At 41.4% G+C, this 23111-nt stretch overlaps 1 protein-coding gene across 8 annotated transcripts in view; it reads right to left on the minus strand.

The window, feature by feature from the left end:
* foxp2 (forkhead box P2) overlaps positions 1 to 23111 on the minus strand; it is a 147283-nt gene that overhangs the window by 3999 nt on the left and 120173 nt on the right. For 6 of the 8 annotated variants that reach the window (XM_082168394.1, XM_082168393.1, XM_082168399.1 and 3 more), the window contains 12 exons: positions 22481 to 22655; positions 21545 to 21758; positions 19861 to 19965; positions 15041 to 15128; positions 11906 to 11989; positions 8578 to 8788; positions 7973 to 8049; positions 7743 to 7844; positions 5558 to 5679; positions 5386 to 5455; positions 4549 to 4760; positions 4162 to 4191 (listed from right to left, as the gene is read on the minus strand). In XM_082168394.1, the coding sequence (XP_082024520.1) occupies positions 4162 to 4191; positions 4549 to 4760; positions 5386 to 5455; positions 5558 to 5679; positions 7743 to 7844; positions 7973 to 8049; positions 8578 to 8788; positions 11906 to 11989; positions 15041 to 15128; positions 19861 to 19965; positions 21545 to 21758; positions 22481 to 22655 (1490 nt within the window). The remainder of the gene's footprint in view (positions 1 to 4161; positions 4192 to 4548; positions 4761 to 5385; positions 5456 to 5557; positions 5680 to 7742; positions 7845 to 7972; positions 8050 to 8577; positions 8789 to 11905; positions 11990 to 15040; positions 15129 to 19860; positions 19966 to 21544; positions 21759 to 22480; positions 22656 to 23111) is intronic. The other 2 variants (XM_082168398.1, XM_082168397.1) reach the window with 1 other exon arrangement.

The raw sequence follows: 23111 nt of genomic DNA on the forward strand, positions 1-23111 counted from the left end.
AGATTTATTTTACGATAATGATCATCTAACTGCACATAATCCCACTTATTACTTACTACATAGATAAAGAAATGTACATTACATATGATTAGAGTTGGAATGACTTTGTTATACGAGAAGGAAAGAGACATCTTGCACAGCTACACAGAAAATTAGTTCTTCAAAATCTGACCAATCACACTCAAGTATTCCAGGAAGCTGTCAAAGTAAGTTCTCCTTAAGCATTGTCAACAGAAATGCAACTCTTAAGATCTAATTACAAAACTGTAATGAAATAAAAGTGTAAACTCATCACCAACACAAAAAACTTAACTCAAGATGTCTGTGTTTTCAAAGTTGCAAAAAAAGCGTTAACAGCAATTAAACCCCGATTAATGAAGCATGTGTGGAAACGCGAAAGCGTTGACAGTAAAATATGCTCGCCGCTGAGAAGTTTACTGATGGCACCTGCTATTTAAAAGGGAAAAAAGAAGTAGCTGCAGCCCCATTATAAATAATGGAGAATTTCTCATCCTCTCGCCCCTGGAGCAAGGGGGGGGTTTGTTGGGTGGGTGGGATAGAGTGGAGCTTTTTTTTATTTTTTATCTTGTTAATAGAAAGTGCAGGCCTTCGTTAATATGCAGGGGCCGTGGTGGCACTTCTCGAGTGAGGAGACAACCTGCAGCTAGACTCCACCATTAATCAACTTCAGACTGCCAGTTGCCTCGGACACCATGATCCATGTTTTTAACTCCAAATGGATGAATATCTTTACCGACTGTCAATAAATGTAGCGAGGAGGGTAAAAAAAAAAAAAAAACACGAAGCGGTTTGGCGAGGAGCGGCGAGATGCCGAAGAGAGGGCGGAAGTTAGGTTACTAACAAGAATAATAACTCTGTCATACACAAACAAGGCTTAACATGATCTCGGGCACTTGGCAGGGAGAGAGGTTTGTGCTACCATGATAAATCTGACAAAACCTAATTATTTCTGACACGTCGGATGCATCAGGAAATCCCGCTGGACTGGAGAGAGAGAGAGAGAGAGAGAGAGAGAGAGAGAGGAATCCTTATCAACTAGTCTCTGTATTAGGCCGTGTCTGGCTGCTCTCTCCTGGGTCGCGCTCATCAATGGCACGGGGAACTTTGAATATGAAAAGAATTTTAAAAGGTACAGATTACTTTAATATTTATAGCAAAATAGATTAATATTCAGATGTGGAAGCGGCAGGATGTTTCTGTCTCCTGTACTCGGCTACGTGAGCTGGAGAGAAATGGGGCGACTCTGTCGGACCACCGCAGTGATATATTTCACACCCTCAAGAAATACCTGCGAATTAAAAACTTCTCCCTCCTTTATTAAAGCAATTAATTCAAGCACAATAGCGTCTGGTTGTCACACAGTGTAATCTCGGGTAGATACAGCACCATCGGCCTTTAATGTAGTTCTTTTTCATTTGACTAATTTAACAGTTTTATACGATTTTAATAATTTTTTAGGATTTTAGAATTAATCATCGTAATTCCCATTACAATTCCGATTGTAAACATCTAGTCATAGTCAACAATGTATTTTATGGCAGCATTTTTTTACAGTCGCTGCTTATTACTGAAGTTCTTTCCTGTATTTTTTTTTTTAATGCAATTGTGTGTAATCTTCGCTGCATGTATCGTACAATAACAAACTGATATACACTTGAGGAAATAATGCAGCAACAAACGGCAAAGCTTTAGTCTTCAAACTATGGCATTTTGGGTGGGAATATCCCATCATGCCTTGCTTTCATTGGTATATTCATCTGCAATTTTGTTTTGTTTTTAATTTGTCATCAATTTCATACATTTTTTATCATTTAACAGGCATTACAGCCATACCAATGCATCTATAATGTTAACATCTATTTTGTTAGTGAAATTGTTTATTCCCGTTATTTCTCTGCCATCATAGTCATAATAATGATGCTACAATGTTAAGAAACGTCTATTTCAATAACAAACCGATACATACTTATATTTACACAAATGATCAAGCTTTGGTCTTCAAAAAGTGTTGATTTAGGCAAGAATATCCCATCATGCCATTCTCTTCACCTGCAATTACATTTTTCAATGTTGTAATTTGCCATTTAAAAATAATAATAATTTTACTGCTCTTACAGCGATAATAATGAAGCTATAACATTAGTAAACATCAACTTTGTCATAATGTTTGATGGAGCTACAAAAGACACCGTTGACCGTCAGCGCTCAGCTAATGTTCCGCTGGCCACATTTATCGTACAATAACAAACAGAGATACTTAAAGATATTACGGCGAGACAAATGATCCCGGTCGGTCCGACGTTCCACTGGCCATTAAGCTCGACACAGGCCTTTACTCCTAATGTGAAGAAGCATGGCTTACAGCTTTCATTTGCATTAATTATAAATCAGCGGCATGCTAGTGAGGTTGGAGGAGGAAGGAGAGAGGAAGAGAGAAATGATTAGTCCTCGCCGTCCCTTCTCCACTGTATTAAGATGTCAGGATGAGACATTTAGTGTTTAATGAGAGGCTGGCATGAGAAAATCTGGAGCCGGAGTCTGTGCCAGTCTGTGTGTGTGTGTGTGTGTGCATATACACTGGCACAGCACTCAAGTAAGACACTTCCCTAAACCAAAATGATCAGAGATGACTATTACGGCAAACACCACTATTTTCAAGTGTGTTTGTGCGAACGTGTGGGTTTAACCACGTTTTATTGCATGGTTCTCTGGAATGCTTGATTTTGATTGGTCAGTCACAGCAAATAGTGATTAAATATGTATATTTCTTTATATCCTGAATGATCACTGCAAAAGTTTTTGGCACAAAGCTTGCTTTTTTGAAATTACTGCACATCATCCCTTAAAAACGAGGGTAAACGAGTATTTTGCAACCCATTTTACTTCAATGAAGTGAGTGAAACTGGATAAACAATGAGCAAAAATGCAGGACCTGATTTTATCCATCGAGAATTCACTGGATAAAATGTGCATTAATAAATAATTTTTATTTTACATTGAAGAGACTTTTAGATGATCATATTGTATTTTGCTTATATAAAAGCAAGCTCTCCTCTAAAGAGATATGGCAAAAATCATATACGTGTACACGCGTGGTTATCTGGTCTGATGCCATTAATGCAACATGTTCAGAGAAAGGTTAGTCTAATTGTTCTGTTTCTCAGGAGACAAAATGTGAATGTGTTGTCCTCTTCAGCTTCTTCATTATTAAATGCAGCCCGGAAAAAGCCACTCGCAAAACATACTTCTTCCATTTTGCGCATGTACAGGTCATGTAAGAGAGATTTCACCTTTATTGAGCATTTATGTCTTAACGCTTCAGCCAGAAAGAGCGAAAATATGAAAGACGGAGAGGCAGAAGGAGCGAAAGAGAGAGAGAGAGAGAGAGAGGGGTCTAAAAACACCAGACTTAACTGTCCATTATTAAAAGTTAAATAACCTGAGGGAGTGAATACACAGGGATTCTGTCTGGATCTCAGATTTGGCCCACTTCACACTACTGTCCCACTTCTGAATCAAACACACTCCCATTAACACACATTTCTGGAGCGTGCGGTGTATTTTTTTTTAGCTAATAGTGTCTTTGGGTTAGCATTAGCAACTGAAAACGCATGAAACTCAAATGTGTGTGTGCGCGAGTCTGACTGCGTACGACACACTTCCCGCTGCCCTTGTGCTACTATCTTTGGCTCGGTAAACACAGCCATCCAGCATGAGTGACATCACTGATTAGGGCGAGCACATGTTCTATATCACCATTCCTCCGACCGACACCGCATTAATCTTTCATCAGCCTGTGCTCTCTCTCTCTCTCTCTCTCTCTCTCTCTCTCTCTGAGCCATTAAAAAAGATGGAAAGGCAAAGATTTTAAAGTAATTAATGATATAGTTAGCTTCTAAATATTAATAGGAACGGTCTTGCATAAAATATAACATCTAAACCTCTGCGATGTGGACAGTGGGGTAATTACAAGGGAATCTATAATTATGGCAGCCTTTCACTTCTTACCTATTTATAGGTAAGAGCTGTAATCCAAGAACCAAATGTACACTTAACCTCAGGTCTAGATGATTTTGTGTGTTTCTTTTTTTGAGCATATGAAATTTAAATGTAATTTAGGAACCTTGCAAATATACATACCACTGCAAGTTCAGTGCTAAAACTCCTGATCTGAAAGAACAAAATATTTAAATATTTTATTATAAATAATGATTTTATTTTTATAATAATTAATCATTTTGGGATCTTAAACACAAAACATAATTGACCCCCATATACTTAAAAAAAAAATGCACTGGCCTTTTTTTTTTTGCACAATTAATTTTTATACATCATTTTTACATTGTTTTTCTTTTCAGCTGGTGTAATTGCTGATTAAAAAAACAAGCAATATTAGCCAAAAAAAAAATCATAGTATACTTTTCATGATCCAAGCAAATTTTGTTGGATAAAATCAAGCCCTGCCCATTACATCCCACTGAATATTTTCTAAATAACTTGAGATGTGTCTAAATGAAGTGAACTTACAGTTGGGTCTGTGGGGAGTATCCGGGACTGCTGTGTCCGTTAGTGTCCAGGTGATCTAGTGTGCCGTTGAGATCTTCATGCGTGGTGCCCTGCAATAGGCCGGTCGGGCTGCCACTCATCAGTCCATGAGGACTCGCCCCCATCATACCTGACGCGCTATTCATCAAGCCTGGATTACCCAGTAACGGCAAAGAGGTCTCCGCCAACGCAGCCTATGAGAGAAAGAGAGAGAGAGGGAATAGTTACACTCAAGCATTTTCAAGCCTTTTCAGCAGGCGGCATGTCACAGCGCACGGCTTCCAGCTCGTTCAAGATTATCTCCTCTTTTTTTATTGAGTTACTTCCGAATTATTGCTGAAGAATCAGTCTCTCCGTATGATAAAAACAGAAGAGAACTGCCAGAAAAAAAATAAATAAATACGGGAGAGTTTTGAAGTTGCAAAAACAATCTCTTCACCCTACAAGACAGGCCTCAAATGAACAGCGAATAAAGAAAGCACAAGCATCCACATGATAATGAAACCGTCCAAAACTTTACCTCAAAACAGTAAAAAAAAAAAAAAAAAGACTCCTGACATTTTTGCCTCCTGCACATTAAAGTTAGATACAGTAATTAAATTTTAAAGTTTTTGCCACGAGCAGCTCGCTGGCCGACACTGCGAAGCCAAATCATTTATGACAGTTTGGATAAATATTAATGATTATGCCCTCGCATTTGCACAGGCTGCTATCAATCTGAGGCCATGCTGGGGGAGAAGGTACCTGCCTCTACCACACGGTGTCCTTCTAGACTCTCACTGCCTGTGCCAACCTCACACACACTCACACACACGTTACCTGTAAGCTGGCGTTGAGAGCCGCCCCATAACCCAGACTGGATGGCAGGTTCTTGACCAGCGTCGGGCTCCTGAACACAAATGTTGAACAATTACTATTAATCTGACTGTAACAACATCTGAAAGACATTTATACTGTATTTGTGTGTGTGTGTGTGTGTGTGTGTGTGTACCCTGTTATCTTCTGAGATCTGCGTTTCTGATATTCCATTTCATCCACGGTCCACACGGCACCCTTCACGTTCTCCACCCGGACAAAACACTTGTGCAGGCTGAGGTTGTGTCGCACTGCGTTCTGTTAAACATACAAATATGGAATTAAAGCTGGGCATATTTAGTCCAATAGAGGTATCAGTGTGCATAATTGATCAGTGCACATTATTCTAAAGAATAAAACATTTATGTATTTATTTATATATTTATATATTTTTTTAAAGCTTTCTGTTGTCATAACCAAGGCCACATAGGTGGAGAAAATATTAACCAATAATATCACATTTTCACTATTCTAAAATGAAATCATTTTATGGCCCAATATCATCTACAGCAGAATACTATTTTTGTTGTAACATGTTATGGCAGATTAAACTAAATATGGGATATGGGATAAATATGGCAGATAAAACTAAATTATGGGGCATTTTTCAGCAGTTAGTTTTTTTTTTAAAAGCAGTAAAGTAAATTATATTATAATAATTAAGAACACATAAATACATTTATTCAGTTTTTCAAAATGACCCATAAACACTCTTTCATAATCATGAAGCATTGTAAAAATAATAATAAAATAAAGAAATACGGCAAGTCTCGTATGTCGCCATAATAGAATCTAATTAAAACATGCAGCAAAGAAGCCAAATAATAACCTTTGCTCATATTACATTTTTTCATGTTTTATTTGAGGGGTGGGTGTTTTTTGCTCTAAGAAAAGGGAGAGAGAGGAATATAAAAAAAAAAAAACCCTCATAAGCAGATCTCGCATCTGACCTGAAAATCCCAGGATTTGATTGATCTTAATGCCCATGGCTCTGAATATGATAATTTTAATATTAATGAGCAAATGAGCAGTTTTATTATGCATGCTATATAGTTATAACTAATAAGCTGGCGGGGCTGAGAGCTCGATCCCCAAGCTGAGCTGATGAGACCAAGCACAGATATTAAATCACCTTTCATTCCTTTTTAAAAATTCTCTCTGTTAATCAAATGACAAGCCCGTCACCAGCCGGCCCTGCCTGGGCCCTCACAAAAGAGCAGGGAGGATCCAAATGGAAATTCCTGCTCCGCTATTGTAGAAGGAGGGACCCGAATATGCTGAAAGCCCCTGCTTTGCCTCTTTGTTCCAGTCGGGACTAGATTAAAATATTTCGGTTGATAAGGACAGAGGCGAAGAGAGCTGGAAACAGGGATGCATTTGTGGCTACAAGTCCATAAAATGCCTAAAAACGCTCATTCAAGCGTCTCCGAACAGGCGCTCTGGCAGTAAATGAGTCGTGGCCCAGCATGCATCTGTACGGGGAGCTATTGCACACCCTTGTGGAGCTGTAATCATACACCAGCATCATTAGCAATCCAAATCCAAATTAATTCACTTTGCTAAATCTAGTGCTGGGAAATGCTTCGCATGCTGATGAGAGCCGGAGAAACCTTTGAGAGGTTAAAAGAGAGGAAAAAACAGACGTGTACTGTATCTTATCGACACGCACTGCTACCCTGTCTAAAAATAGAGGATGGGTTTTATTGTATCCTCCTTTTCTTTTTATCCCCGTCTGACAATGTATTTGTTGGGACAGAGATACAAATGAGGCCTTTTGTCCTGGGAAATAAAGTGTGTTTCCTGGATGACAGAGGCATTAGCGCTTTAGAGCCAGGCCTTAACCTCTCTCTCCATTTGTCTTGTTCTCCTTGGCTTTTTGTCTGGCCGCATGAGTTATAGTGTGTACGAAGCCTTGGCTGACATCAACAACAACAAGAAAAGGGATGTAGTGCTGTGTGTCTACAAGGCAAACAGCCATCCTTCAACGTAATTAACCAATAATATGCAGGGTGGGGAAGGAGAAAAAATGAAAAGGAGACACTGAGAAAGCAGTAATACGCCACGTCTAACAAAAGGTGCTGATGATTGAGTGGCTGGTTAGTAATTAGCGCGTCAGAGCACACACCTCCCCGTCAAGACTAGGCTATTAATTGCACCAAATTAGAAAATGATATCAGAGGCTGAATTATTCTTTCACTTGTCACAGAGTGAGCGGGCGAGCGAGAGCGAGATAAAGAGCGAATTCGCCCTTTTCAGGAGGCAGGTTAAAAAGAGGCGAAATCGCTGCTAATCGTCCCTCACAGGCCACCGTAACACGTTACCTTCCAGGTGGCGGCGTTGCGTCTGAAGTAGGCGAAGGTGCGTGTGAACCAGCTGTAGATTTCGTTGAGCGTTAGCTGCATGTCACCTGACTCCATGATAGCCTGCGATGAGATGCCATTAAGCGGTGCGTTAGAGACTGGAGTGCGTCAAGGCGCTCTCACCCAGACTTAATTCAAGCAGCAATTAATTACAATCTAATCAGGCTAAAGCTAATTTATTTCCCACTCACCTGCCTGATGAGGGTTGCATAAGTAAACGGTGGCCTGACGTCGGCGTTCTTGTAAAACTCGTAGTTTGGGGCGATCTCTGCGGAGAAAAAGAAATAAAGAAACCGTAAGAAGCAGCAGATAAATAAAAAAATAAACCACAGTGTCGCCACCTGGGATAATTGCTAAACGTGCCTCCGCCAGGAATTCATTCAGGATTTTATCAAATTAAAACGGCAGAGGCGGAAGGAGTTGGGGGGTGGGGGGGGGGGGGGGGGACACCTCAAATCAGCATTTTACATGTCCAACTAAATACATTTTTAATTAATCTCTCTCTGGAGAAATCTTAAACATTAACACGCTCATGAAATTAGAGCCCACGTCGATATTTTGTATGTGTTTGAATAATTCATGCCTTCCCGCTGCTCCGAACACTTGCACAAGACCAGTAAATATAAACATCAAACAAGAAGATGTTTTTACATGCATTGCCTTCTTGAATATTGCATTATTTTATATTTGCCTGTAATTAAAATTCATTGAATATTGATGATTTGATTTGAGCCTGATTTGCATAAAAAGCTCACCGGAACAAACAAGCACGCAAAAAAAAAAAGCTTCTACAAACCTGAGGACAAGGGCATGGAGTATTTGTCGGTGTGGCGTCTGCGCATGGCGCCCATGCTGGGCACGTTGGCTGGACTGAGAACGTTGGGCACCTGGGGCATCTGGGAAAGGGGCGTGACTGGAGCGGTGGGCGTGGTGGGCGTCTGAGGTAAGTTGGGGGGTGAGACAGATGGGAGGTTCTTTGACATTGTGACGCTGGAAACGAGATTCAGCTGTAGAAGAGAGAGAGAGAGAGAGAGAGAGAGAGAGCGCACGTTTTAAACGAGTGCTGGCTCATTCCTACAGCTGTGTTTCCCCTAATAAGCATAGGAGGAAGCAGCCAATCTGCACTAATTACAGGATGAAATTGTATCATAAGAATTCTAATTAGAGCACGCTGTTAAAGATTATCTAATGATCAGGCTGTGAGTTATCCCGGCCCATCTCTATCCCATAAGAGCTCCCTGGATGCAAAGCACACACACAGTGAGGAGATCACCTGGCTCTCTGCCATAGCCTGGAACCTCGCTAGTGATCCGTCTCGCTTTCCTCCTGTCGTACCAACCAAACACAGTGGCAGGTTTTTAATCGATACGCACTTATATGGATATTTACTCCTCCACTTTTTTGTGTCCCAACTTCACCCGAGTGGAAAATTCCATCCTGACCTTTAGACTCACTGGTAATTCCTTTGAATGGTAATGACATCATTACATATTCAAACCAAATTGCCTTAATTGCGAATTGGCAGGCGGAATTCCGGTGCTGTTGGAATTGAAAACGACCGCCGGTTGAACATCAACAATCGCTTGTGGCACGTGTTGATAAATACAATGAAATGTCAAGCTGGCTATTCTCAGGCGACCGTGTGGCTGCTCTATAGACAATTACAGCTCCACTTATAATGATAATGAGATAATGCCAACACAGAGAGTGGCACGCGCTATACCACTGTGAGAAAATCAATGACTCCTCTAGGGGAATGTTGTATTCTGGCTAACCACTGGAACTAAGACCTTGAAAGGAAATTAATGACAGAGACGTGATGTCTACCAGAGGGATGTCTTAGCAAAAGGGTAAACGGTTATGTTTTTGACATCACAACATCACATGCTGAGTAAATACTTGTGTCTTAAAGTCAATATGAAATTAAAAAGGACCCCATTTACTTCTAAAACGTGCTCCTGGTCTTACTGTGAACAATTTATTGGTGCACATTCTTTAAAAAAATTAAAATTACTTAATGAGTGAATAAATAATAAATAAATACTGTGATTTTCCACATTGAATATACGGTTCAATTTTAAAATACACCACAGATGTTGAAAACAAAAGCTTTTTTTTTTCTCACCGTTACAAAAAAAGCAAGACTACAGTTAGCAATAATTGTGTGCATTATACTAATAAATGTAGCTTTCTAATATGAGTGACAAATAAAGGTTTTGTGCAAAATTGATTGCCATTTGTACATTTGTACCCTGCTTGCAAAAACAGTTTGATGTGTAAAATACATTGTATAATTCGTCAGGGTCCGGGTCACGGCACCAGATTTAAAGGATGGTCCTTCTGAATGTCTTTCTCATTGCAGCCAAACCACCGCATCAGCCCGTAATTACACAGTACTCATCTAAAAAGGTTTTGATACACTGTCAAACACTGCTAAAAAGCACTTCATAATAAATCCTATCAGTAGTGAGTGAGCGAGCGAGCAGGGAAACAGATAGAGAGTGTTCTGCATGTATATTTAAAATGTTAAGACAAGATTTTCCTTCCTTCTCCTCACCTGGTTAGGGCAACAAGCGTAACATGTTTGCAGGCATACAATCCGGTGTTTGCAAAATGGAATTTATTAAAGCTTAACTGAGCAGGAGTGAATGAGAATATAGGGATCAGCCCTTTACTACTGCTGCTCATCTGAATATATATTCAAGGTTGGCTGAGAGGAAGCGAAGGGGTTGGGAAAAAAAGAGCCCCTCATTATTCAGGACTAGCAGCCTTGGTAACTTTGATTTTCAGCCATCCATGGCATGGCCAAAAGGTAACATTTAATGAAGTGCCATTCAGAGTTTAAATGGGGTCGTATAACAGTGTACCCGCACCCTGTGTTGGGCTACTGATAGCTGTTGAGCGTTTGTCGGTGCTCATTTTGTCGTGCTAATAAATTCGCACTATTAATATTTATCAAATGTGTGGGATGGTTCTCTGATGGCCCTGTGCGTACGAGGGTGTGAAAGTACCACCATATTATCTCTAACATCCCTTTTTTGCGGGGAGGATACACGTGTTCTCCTTTGTACCTGCGAAACCGATAACGCTGAAACGCTCGCGTGAGCCCAACACTTGCACTAAAAGACAAAAAGGAGCGTGCCGGAAAAAATCGCAGACCCTCGCTGATTATTTAAGAACTTGCCATTAATTGCTCATCATCAAATGCAATTAGCAGTCCTTTCATGTGCGGTTTATGTAATGTAATACTTCATTAATATTATTCATTCGTATGCGGTTGTGGATTATAGGCTGAACGTTTTTTATTAGAGTCGATTTCACCGTGCTGCTGGAGTTCTGAGAATGGAGAAAAAAAAACCTTGAATAATAAATCGACAGAGGTGAGCAGTCGATTCCTGATGGATTTACAGGATAATTATTCTGTCTTGTGATTATCTGCTTTATACGGTGGGAGGTGATGAGAAAAATTATACTGGTGAAATTAGCTATTGCTAAGCGGCGGGAACACATTAACAATGTTTTCCCTCGCAAAATATTGAATATCTAATAAATAATTCTGATAAATAATATTTATCACAGCCTACTCTCTTTTGTAAACACTTTCATTTCCAGCACAACACTCTGTCTTTTGTATTTTGATTAATGGTTAAGAACATATTTGGGTGAAAATCTGATGTTTTTTTCTTTACAGGGATCCAGACAGATGGGGCGTTTTCAAATATTGCTCAATTTTTTTCTTCAAACACACCGCAATATCTCTGAATGTTTACAGATTACGGGTTATTTCTTTACAGATCATCTTATCACAGTTTCTATCTATCATTTCAAACTGTTTGTTTTCTGAAACAAAACGTCTTCCCCCTACTTTAAGTGTGCCTGCGGTCGCGGTGCTAAATAGCTTTTACCTGCCAATAGGTTGTTTGCCGTGCTAAAGCCATCAGAGTGTAATGGCTCTGTGTTTTTGGTTGAGATCGGGTGTATGATTTAATGCTCTCTACTTCCTGATAGGGTCCCAAGAAAGCAGGCATTACAAATCTCATTCTCCTCTCATCCTCCAGCCGTGTTTAGAGAGCTCATTTACCATCCGAGTCCTGTTTACTGTACGCGTACCAATATGCACTCACCGGTTTTGGTGATGGTTTGGGCTCTGAAGGCCTCATGTGCAAGTGTGCCATCATCGCCTGAAGACGCTCACGTTCTTTAGAAAGCTGTTAGTGGAAAGAGGGAGGAAGAGAGAGAGAGAGAGAGAAAAAAGAACACAGACCAGTTTTAGAAATGGGTGATTTTCCCCAGACTACCACAGTAATACATCTTGTTATCGAGCTTGTCTGCTTGTAATAAATCCTGCATACGGCCGAACAGGCTTGCCTCAAAGAAACAGACATAAAGCAGCGGTTCTCGAACGCTGGGTCGCAACCCAAAAAAGTCTTTTCTGATGGGGTCATGGACAGCTGCAAAACAACAATGTTAAATGCAAATAAAAATGCAATTAACCATAAACTTGAGTATAGTTCAGATAGAACAGCTTAGAGGAGAGAAAACATCACATATCTTGTTCAAAGCATCAACTGTTTTAGAGCAAATTCACTTGGAAATCGGTAATATTGGTAATACTCGTCCTTTTTATGTACTTAAACTGACTATATTTCTTTAGAGCTTTTTTTTTTTTTTTTTTTTTGACGGTTAATGTTTAAAACATATTAATATGTGCAGAAATACCCAAGATTAATAAATGCGTAAAAGTATACATTTATGTAAAAAAACAACAACACTATTTTATGTATTCAACTTTGTTGCAAAGTGTTTTCCTTTTATGTTTGATTTTAAGGACATTTTTGTTACTTTAAGATGATAAAAAATGTTTGTACTGTGTTGGACACCTGAAGCAAAACCAGTTGAGAACCACTGAGAACCACTGAGAGCGAGAGAGAGAGAGAGAGAGAGAGAGAGAGAGAGGCAGATTAAAGATAAGAGAACCATTCCTCGTGGTGCGGTGATGGAGAGCTGAAGGTGGTGCTCGGAGGTCACCGAAAACAAATAGCACTTCATCTTTTTGTCAATAGCAGAATTTAGGTCAGCAAAGCTCTGACAGTAACAAGATACTCAGGCCATAAATTAGAGGGTCCTGGTCGTCGACTCAAAGTCCTGTGGACACTGTTAGGGCTGGACTGGATCTAGCAGCTGCCGAAAGGTGAAGGGGTCCCGCAAACAGAGTACCAGTCGGTCCCGCCTCCCTGCCTCCTCCCGGGTCCTCAGAGGTCCAGTTAGTGCCCTGGCGATCTGTTATCATCAATCTAACTCACGGAGAGTGACAGGGACCGGCCCGCACAGCGCACCGCCTTGAACTCCACCAGCGAGCCGGGATCCGAGCTCTGAACCGGGCCTCATTACCACTGACAGAGGACAAAAAAGGAAAAAAGCCCGGAAAAAAGCCCAGAAGGACAGAAAACAGCAGCGCTGCTGTAATTGGTCACAGTGTAAGCACGCCGGCTTTGTGGTATCAGCGAACAAGAGAACAAGTCAAGGGAGAAATCGTGATGTCCGTCTGTTATTTTACATATAAACAAGAATTATTCATCGTTCTGTTTCAAGAGCCCAACAAATAAATAGGGAGGGTTTCGCAGAGCGTAAAAACCTTTAAAGGTTGTGGGGAACGCTTGGCTTGCATTCAGATGGGCATCACGGAGGCTTAGAGGGGCCACGATCAGAGAGCAATACACACTACAAAGGCATGGCGGCTTTTTGCGCGAGTAAACGTCAGGGAACGGCAAGATCTACATACAAAAAACTAAGCACGGGCCGCAAATACACAGCAAGAGAAACTGGTTATTTATTTGAAATTAACAGAAGAAAGATGGATTTTAACCCCAGCGCAACCCTTATGGCATATCCCATGGTGCACCGGAAGGTGTGAGGCAAAGGACAGAGCGTTAACTGGTGGGAGAGATGGCCACAGCGCTGAGTAATAGCATCCCTCAATCACTGCTCTCATTATCTCGCCAGCGTGACACCTTAATAAGGTCATGCTCCAGCTACTGAAAATAGTGCCTCTCTTTAGAGGTTCCTTCAGGTGCAAAGTGTATTTAATTAACACAGTCCAGCCCAGATGCGCGCATATTAATTGGACGGGATAGAAAATAAGCACAAACCATGATTCAATTATAAAGGCCTGTGATGGTTTTCACCTTTGTTGGGATGGATTTGCTCAAGGTGTCCCTTGTGCATTTTTACAGTTTATGCGCTGCAAGTTTTTTATGGCAACAAGCTAATTAATGAAATGCTCTGGAAATGTTTGGTGTCATGCTGCAAAAAAGCGGTTAAAGTTTAACAAGTGTGTGTTAAAGACAACATGAAATAAAACATTTACATGATTTGCTTTTATTAAGCCCAACATGTTGGTACTAAACACCCACTTTTCACAATTCATTCAAGTCCTGATGACAAAATTAAGTCGCTTTAAAGATTTCCTGCTTTTAATACATAGCAAATGCAAAAAACAGGCTTTCCGAACACTCCCACTATCTGTCATTGGTCAGATAAACAGATAAACAGCTCAGTGTTTACAAGACGCTGTTATCCAAATGACAAACACTACAGGCAATTTATATTGTTATAAAAGCTAATAATATTTGAAATACACAACGCTAAGTTTCAAGTATATAAGCTAGGGTTACACTTTATTTTAAAGTGACGTAGTTACATTGTACTTACTCAAATAAGTACTGAGTAATAATAATGAACTACATGTACTTACTAGAGTTACGGTTAGGATTAATTATGCATAATTTACTGTTATTACTATAGTAAGTACATGTAGTAACATGTAACTATATCACCTTAAAATAAAGTGTTACATAAGCTAGTATGCGAACTAGGTAAAGCTAAGCTTTGTCAGGTTTGGTCAAACGTTTGTGAAGAAATTAGCCTACAAATCACACATGAATTGTAAATTCCATGTCATACCATGTTGTCTTTAAAGTGAAAATTACAATTCTGTCATTTACTCACCTGTGTTGTTCCAAACCTTTATGACTTGCTTTCTTCTGCTGAGAAACAATGAAAGTCAATGGGGTCCAAATCAATGCTAAACCAAATTGACTTGTATGGATACACAACATTTTCTTTTGTGTTCCACAGAAGAAAGAAAGTCATAGGGGTTTGAATAACATAAGGGTGAGTAAAGAATGTCAGAACTGTAATTTTTTGGCTGAACTGTTCTTTTCAGCGTGTATGTGTTTATATTCATTGGTCTACTGTACCTGAATCTCTAGCTGTTGTACCACCTGCATCTGTACTCGGCACTGGGCGGTACTCCTGTCGTCCAGAGCGTGCTCATTGTTAAGGTGCCTGTAGGCAAACAGGAGAAACTGATGAAAAACCAACCCCACATACACACACGGGCTCAACTAATAATAAGCGGTTGCTGTTGATCAACTACCACCGTTGTTGATGAATATGATTTCTGGATTACAGGACGTCCAGCCCATTAGCTTTTAACAAACCGCCGCTGTCTAACAAGTGTGTCTCTCGCTTGTTGAAAGCCGGTGTTTAACATCACAATAGAGCGACTGTCATGCGAATGAGAGGCAGCGCTCAGAACACAACAGCTTATGAGGGATGTTGGCGTACAAAAGGCCTCGCGCAGAGGTTTTGTCTTCTACATTTATCAAGAAATAAATATAATAAATGCAATTTAACTCGAGTAACATTTAAAAAGCGCCTCCTACGGAGAGTGCATTATTCCGTCGACATATTAAATGTATCTACTCATCCTTTCATTAGAATATTACGCAGAAAAAAAAAAAAACCCACTTCAGACTGCAAGAGCAGTCAATGGCGGTTTTCCTTGATTGGATTTTGTCTGCAGGACACAAAAGAAGCCCACCATTAAAATAGACCTTTATTCCCGGCAAACGCACGGAGGCGAAAAGGTTTTTAAAAGTGTTGTGATGTTCGGTAATGAGCCTCTATCTAAATTATCATTGGTGACAAACCCACAAAGCACTCTTTTAGAAGACATGCTTGTGAAATGCCAATGCTGCCACTCTCTTTCCTGTAATTATAGGTTAGCTTGCAGACCCTTCAATGATCATTTACAGTACAACCTCCAGTGCATTAGTGTGAGCTTAAAATGCGCGCACACACACACACACACACACACACACACACACACACGCACGCAAACACACACCCACCCACACTGAGCTAGTTTTAACACTACTAAGCATTTTCTCTATTCATTCTCTATTCATAGCGCGAGCTATTGTTTATGTGCAAAACGCAAAATAACAACGTATTCATAATCCTCCTCAAACACGCCAATCAAAGCAGAGGACATTTGAGAACACAATGGCCACCGCTACCTTTCAATTATGCCTGTGCCCATTTAAAATTATTTCATTCCATCACGCCCGCTTTTGCTATTGTAACCGTTTCAGGTCTAATGCTCAGATATTCTCCATTATAAATCAAGAGTGAGATAGCATTGAAGAAAAAAAAATGGTGAGGATGACTGGAGAGAGCTGGTGCCTTTCTCCGGCCCCGTGCCTAATTGCTGTTTCAGAATGCGCATGCAAAGGGGCATTTCATTAATCATGTAATCAGGTCCCTCGCAGGGAACTAATGCTGCAAATACCCTTTTCATTTCAATGCTCATAATGCTATCTTGGGCACTTGATGTATGGTGGATGTCATAAATTACAGCTGCTTCAAAAGCCACGACTGGCTAGTTCCTCTGTCCCGACAGGTAGCTTGCTAAATAACACATCTTATCTTGCACGCCCCGTTTCTCATTAGCGACCATCTAGATCTTAATCTCGTTTCCTTGTTTCTTTTAGGAACGTGAGGTTTTCTTTTCTAATGGAAGCCCGATAACACTTCCAAGAGTAAAAAAAATTAAGAAAGAATTGGAAAGTATTAAATATTAGGTTCTTTAGCATTTTTTTTGGAGATAGAAAGTGACAGTTGTTAAAATAGTCACAATTGTGAGATATAAAAGCACAGTTATGACAAAGTCATTAGTGTGAGACATGAAGTCACAACTGTGCAATACAAGGTTACAATTGTAAAATATAATATAAGTTGTATGAAAATATTTACAACTGTTAGATATAAAATCGCAATTACGAGGGAAAAAAATTGGGAAAATATGAAGTGACAATTGTAAGATATAGTCACAATTAATTGGAAAAATAAATAAATTGTGATAAAGTGAAAATTAACAAGAAAGAGAAAATTGTGATACGTCTATAAGCAATAAAGTCGCAATTGTGAGAGATTTAATTGCAATTATGTGAAACAAATAAATTGGGAAAATATAAAGTCACAGTTATAAGATAGTCACAATTAATAGAAGAAATCAAATGTAATATATATAGTCATAATTGTGACACATAAATGATCAATTGTGAGATATAATGTAAATTAAATGGCAATGACCTTTTTTAGTAGCCAGCAGAAAAACATATGGTACAACAGAGTCTTTTGCAAGTGCTAACGTTAGCGAGAGCCAGTTAACGTTGGTGATTACATCCAGATTACTGCATGGCTATGAAATATTCAGGCTGTAGGTGTTTGACTATGCATTGATAAAAGCAGGGGGCTGGAGGGGGGTGAGATGCAGTCACCAATATCTCTTAATGAGCCTGTGGCGCTGGGTTTAGTTCAAACAGAGAGGTGAGAGGAGAATGAGACGGGCCGCCCGCTCGCTCTGAGCAAACATCTCTGGAGCCGCCTGTAATTTATGGGTCACTTTATAGGCATATTGATTTTTGTTTTGAGATGGGGAATGAGGGCTCTGATGGTCTAAGAAACAGATGGACAGGTACGCAACAGACTGAAAAGTGCATTTGAAAACCACAGATGGAATGAAATCAGTTGAGTTAAAGCTAGCTGCAAAATATATGCTTTAAATCTCACGTTTGCCCTTTCCAGTCAATGCGGACCAATCAAATCATTATGCTAATTTCAAAGGACTCATCTCCCTCAACCGGACATGGACTTGATTAATCAAACCAGGGACTTCCCTGTTGGCTTTCATGAGCTCCCAGTTTAAGACGCTGCAGTTTAAGTGGTGAAAGCTCGACAGGTTGCTTCACCAGTGTTAAATGTTAGGTAGGTGAAAAAGAAAGATACATTTCCCGGCAAAAGCCCGATTAAGACAGGCATGGATTTGTTTACTGAAATGAGATACACAAGCCCTTGTTGCGTCAACATTGGAAAGACGCTACTGCAAATGCTAGCATGCGATGACAGCGTGTCAATCTTTATTACAGGCCAGGAGGTATGTCTGTATTTTTCTCTCCACACTCGTCCTGACTCTTCTCAAGCATGTGAGAGGAAATCAATAAGAGAACTAGGGCAGCAATCTGGAGCTTAAACAATAACAAAATCGCCTGCGTGGCAGAACAACATTAGAACGCTATGAATTCATTAGCCCCCTCTTTTAGCTGCACATAACCCCCAAATAAGTTGCCCTGAATCAGACCCGCAAGACGTGTGCTTTGTTGCATTAATACACACGTCTCAAGGTGTACCCGCTCGCATGCATGCTCACGTGCGTCTATTTGAACTTCAGAGCTAATATAATGTGCCAGGCACCTCTTGGCTACCCCTCTCCAGGTGCGCGGCGCATGAAAGAGTGCAGAGCTGCGCTTAAATGCTGATCTTGACAACTTTCTCAGCAACACAACAAAGATTACAAAACCGTGGCTGGTTTCTTCTCCGCGAGCTACAAGCTCACGCAGGCTGGGTGAATCCCTCCGCCCTCTGCTTCCCCATCAAAGGTGCCATTTGAATCTGACACCTATTTTATGTAAACCATTTTAAGCGTGTGTACCTGGATGATACGCAGCAGTGACTGGCATCTCCGAACGACATTAAAAGCTTCTTTTTGACACCGACAATCGCTCCTCCAAGGCACAGCGCCACCCGGCATCTCGCCGGCTCAGATCACACTGTCTTTTGTTGGAGTGTTTTCATGTACGAGTTACAGTACGGGCGGCTCCGGCTCCGGGAGCGAACGAGGGTGTCTCGCCCCCATTTCGACAAAGATTTGGAGGCTGATTGCTGTAACGGCGTCCTACCGCACAGCTTGTCAGACACAGAGCAGTTTTATTAAGTTCTCTTCAACCATTGATTTGCACACAGCGGTGAGCTGATTTTGGCGGGAAAAGATCACATGATCTCTGATGCACGCTATGCTGCAATGAACGTGATTAAACGAGTGTCAATGGGGTAGACGGGAAGAGTTAACCCTGTACTTTGAGGTAAATACGTTCTTCTGGTTGACAGTCATAACTAACTAGTTAAATGGTTAATTTTAAAACGCACTCAAAGACGTTAAATTGTTTGATGCGGACTCTTTAGATTGCATCTGGGGCGTTTGTAAAAGAAGAGAACGATGTCGCCACTCTCAAAAGCCGTTTACAAGAATTGACGTGGACATTTACACCCTCCAAACGCACCAGATTATTATTTCACAGTTAATTACGGATCTAATTAGAATATTCAAATGAACCTTTTTCTCCATTCTTTGATGGCGAGGCTCTTTCCTCGGAGTGGCAACGTGATAACCTGCAATCTCCAGCACTGCAAACACCTTCTCCTTTGATGTCCCCCCACTCACGTCCCGGCAACAAAGCCGACCAATTACAAATGAGCTAATTAACTAAATTGTTGATGGAGCATGAAGAGTTCATTTCACTCCGTTAGCCACGCCATGACAACACTGCACGGCTATGCGGGTTGCCATTAGCTTCTGCCACTCGCCTCCAACCCATCATCCACTCACAAAGCCTTGGAGACGCACGGTCATTCTGAGCACCACCTCTGAGAGGCTGACAGGTGTACTGAAGAAATCTGTTGGGAGATTCGCTATCCGTTTTGTGGCTTGACAGCTCAGTGTGAGCTAAACTGTGAAAACTTTTGAGATGGAATAATTCGATTTTGTTAATGGAGTGATCAAATAAGCTTTAAAATGTTTCTATATAGAGACATACAGAGCAAACAGACAAACTACTGCTTTAGTCCAACTGAGTGTGCATATAATTGAACTTATTCTCTCTTGATGGTCACTTACTTCAAAAACTGTCCAAAGTCATCACAAATACTTTCACATCCTGGCCACTTGCACACTCCATGACCATAGAGGGAGTGCGACGCTCCAGTCTCTTCATGCAGTGAACTGAAAGAGAAATAATGAGCATTAAAAATTATGGTGGCTGCAACTTGCCACCTGTTAGGATGATATGACCTAAAGTGGGGTTAAAACGGCTCAATTTAGTGTACTTCTCTGGCATGAAAGCTTGTGAAGAGAAGGTGAATGTGGACTTGATGCTCAGAAAAGCTGGAAAAACACAAGCTCTCTCTTGTCATCAGGCCACCTTTTGATTATTGATCCAGAGTATTACTGAGGAGACACGGGTGTGTTAAAAAAACATGGCCCGGCCAAGTAAAATCACCCATCAACATTTTTTTCCACATACTTTCACCTTGTAAAGCCATTACGGACCACTTGTGAAAATATCGGAAAAAAACAGCAGCTGTGCTTTAATTTTCACCAGGAGATTCATTTGTGGCGGAACTGGCGTTTTTAAGGACACAACCTGTTGTGAAAAGACATTGTGGTAAGTTACGACCGCCGGTTCTAATGGTGCTGAGGGGCTAATGTGTGAAAGTGAGGCTAAGCAGACCAGTACTCTGTGTTTGTGTGCGGCACACGCTCACACACACAAACCTCACCGGCTGTTTTACCTTGCCGTTATCGATCCAGCACATCTTAGAAAGCAGCTGGCTCTGACAACAAAACACACTCTGTGATTACGGACGACCGTGGACCCGAGAGACTCCGCCAACACACAAGAAAAGAGGGTAACCTATTTCTTAAATTATTTCCCTGTCTCTCTGTTGCTCTGTTTTTTCCTTTTTCTTCTCTGCCTCTAAAGATATCTCTCTCAAGAAAGGGCTTTCTTTGAAGACGCTACATACTTGAAACCAATTACACAACACATCCACCCCCCAGTGAAGTCAACGGCTGTTGCTATGTACTAACATATGGCCGCTACAGACTGAATAATACATAGAGAAATATGCGAATCTGTTTTACAGCAGACGCAGAGCATATAAAAGGGTCGTTGTGCGTATAAACGCTCAGGAAATGCCAACCCGACATAGTGTATTCTATTTACATGACAAGCCATGCCGGCAAAACAATTTCAAAAGAAAAGCGAGGTATTAAATACTTAATGTACAGTGAGGTGAGCTGTGTGTTCCTGCCACTGAAAGTTGCACCTCCATGCGTTTGATATAACGGAAGGCACTGCGTTCAATAGTGCGCTGTCTCAAGGGAGGTTTCGTCTTATTTCAACTGTTATCCAGACATTAATAAACTATTGATGAGCAAACAAACAAAAACACACAGCCCTTTCCCAGCAGGAATGAGCATTTTCCTTTTGCGAATAGTGACAAACACATCAACTGTTCTTATGTTTTTTTGTGTCGCACATGAAAAGTAGATTAAATGGCTGTTTGGTTTGTGTTTGTTAATGCATCTTTGTGTTCATGTGTACACGAGACCCTTTATCGGGGGGTTTGTGATCACGGTTGTCTGAAAAGCGATTTAGAGTTTGCGTCAAGTGAAACGGAGAAGATGCTTTTATCCATGGTAACTTTACATAGCCAATCCAGCTGGATCTCAGGGGCCCAATGGTGATCAGGTAAGTGGAAGAATATACCAGCTTTAGCATGTGTGCGTGTTCAGGTACCTCTCTCTCCGGTTGTTGAGGGCTGGGGACTGGCCGTTGGAGATGCCATGATGGGTGATGGGCGGAGATGCTTTGGGGTTGCTGGTGGAGGTAGTGGACGAGTTGTTGGTGGTGCTCAAGTCCAAGCCGCTGTGTTTTAGTCCATTGTCCTCCATGGCGTGGCTATTGGTGACGTCTTTCCAAAGTTGCTGGAGTTCGGCGGGGCTCAGACCAGCTGCAAGAGAACCACAAACAGCTTTAGAAAACCAATAATTCACAAAACTCTCATTATGAGCTACCGTCTGCCCTTTTCTAACAAGGTAGGTAAACCTGTTCTGCTCTGCTGCGAAACCTGGGCATCGCACTTAAGCATCTGGAGGTAAACCGGTGCAAGATCGACTTGGACGCTCATCCCTTGCTTCGTTTCCGTGCTATCCGAAAGTACAAAGCAACCAGGAACTCATCTGCACATGATTATGCATTCATAAACGAGCCTCTGTGTGCAGGATCAAATCATCATATAATCCCTTGGATGATAAAATGACTATTCCGCTCTTTGTCGCCCCGACTATACTCCAATTAAGAGCCATTTTCAAACTGTTGTCATCCAGCGCCATTTCGATAAACACAGTATAGCACCAGGTGTTTGTTCCAGGAAAAAAGCAAATGGCAACAGCTCGTCTTCCTCACAGCTCTGAGCTCGCACTGCGAGTCCGTAAACAACAACAACAGGCAAGGAGGGGAGGGTGAGTGAGAGAGAGTGAGAGAGAGAGAGAGAGAGAGAGAGAGGGAGAGAGGGGGGAGATAGGAAAACAACAAGAACACAGACACAGGCAAGAGAGAAAGAGAACTAGAAAAAAACTGAAATGGCAAGGAAACTGCAGCAGAAAAAAAAGGAGTTTAAAAGAGGACGCAGCCACACACGTGAACTCTCATATGGTCACGTGAGGACATTACCTGGCGGCAGAGTCTGTCCGGGGAGGGTGGGCTGTCCTGGGCCAGGGGGCAGAGAGAGGAGGCCCTGCCTCTGCATGTTGAGCAGGTGCTGCTGCTGCTGCAGTTGCTGCATTTGCAAGAGCTGCTGCTGAAAGACCAGCTGCTGTGCTGCCAACTGCTGCTGTTGCTGCTGTTGCTATAGTGAAACAGAGAGAGAGAGAGAGTAAGTGAGCATACACACGCAAATCACTAGTCACACACATGGACGAGAAAGTGCGTTCGGTAATGCATGTGGCCCAAGTGAAACCTTGCCGTCTCGTTCTCTTCGCCTCGCCTGCTTGCGTGTACTAAGAACTGTGTTTGAGATGTGGGTGGGGGGTTGAGCCCCCTCCTTTCGCCATTGATAGTTAATTGTCTTGCATTTCTAATGGTCCATTACAGCTTATGGGGCCACAGGGAGGGGGTGACGGAGGGAGGGAGGCTGAGAGAGATTTACAGCACCCACCCCCTCCATCCCCTCCAAACCCTGTTTACCGCCAGTCGAGCCTCTTGCATAAGCTGGCGAAGACAACAACAAAAACAACAACAACAACAGCAGCAGCAGCGGTGGAGGCAAACCACAGAAAAACAATGCAGCGCTTCAGTGATCAAA

Source organism: Leuciscus leuciscus (assembly GCF_965113295.1).
Source record: "Leuciscus leuciscus genome assembly, chromosome: 4".
Taxonomy (NCBI): Eukaryota; Metazoa; Chordata; class Actinopteri; order Cypriniformes; family Leuciscidae; genus Leuciscus; species Leuciscus leuciscus.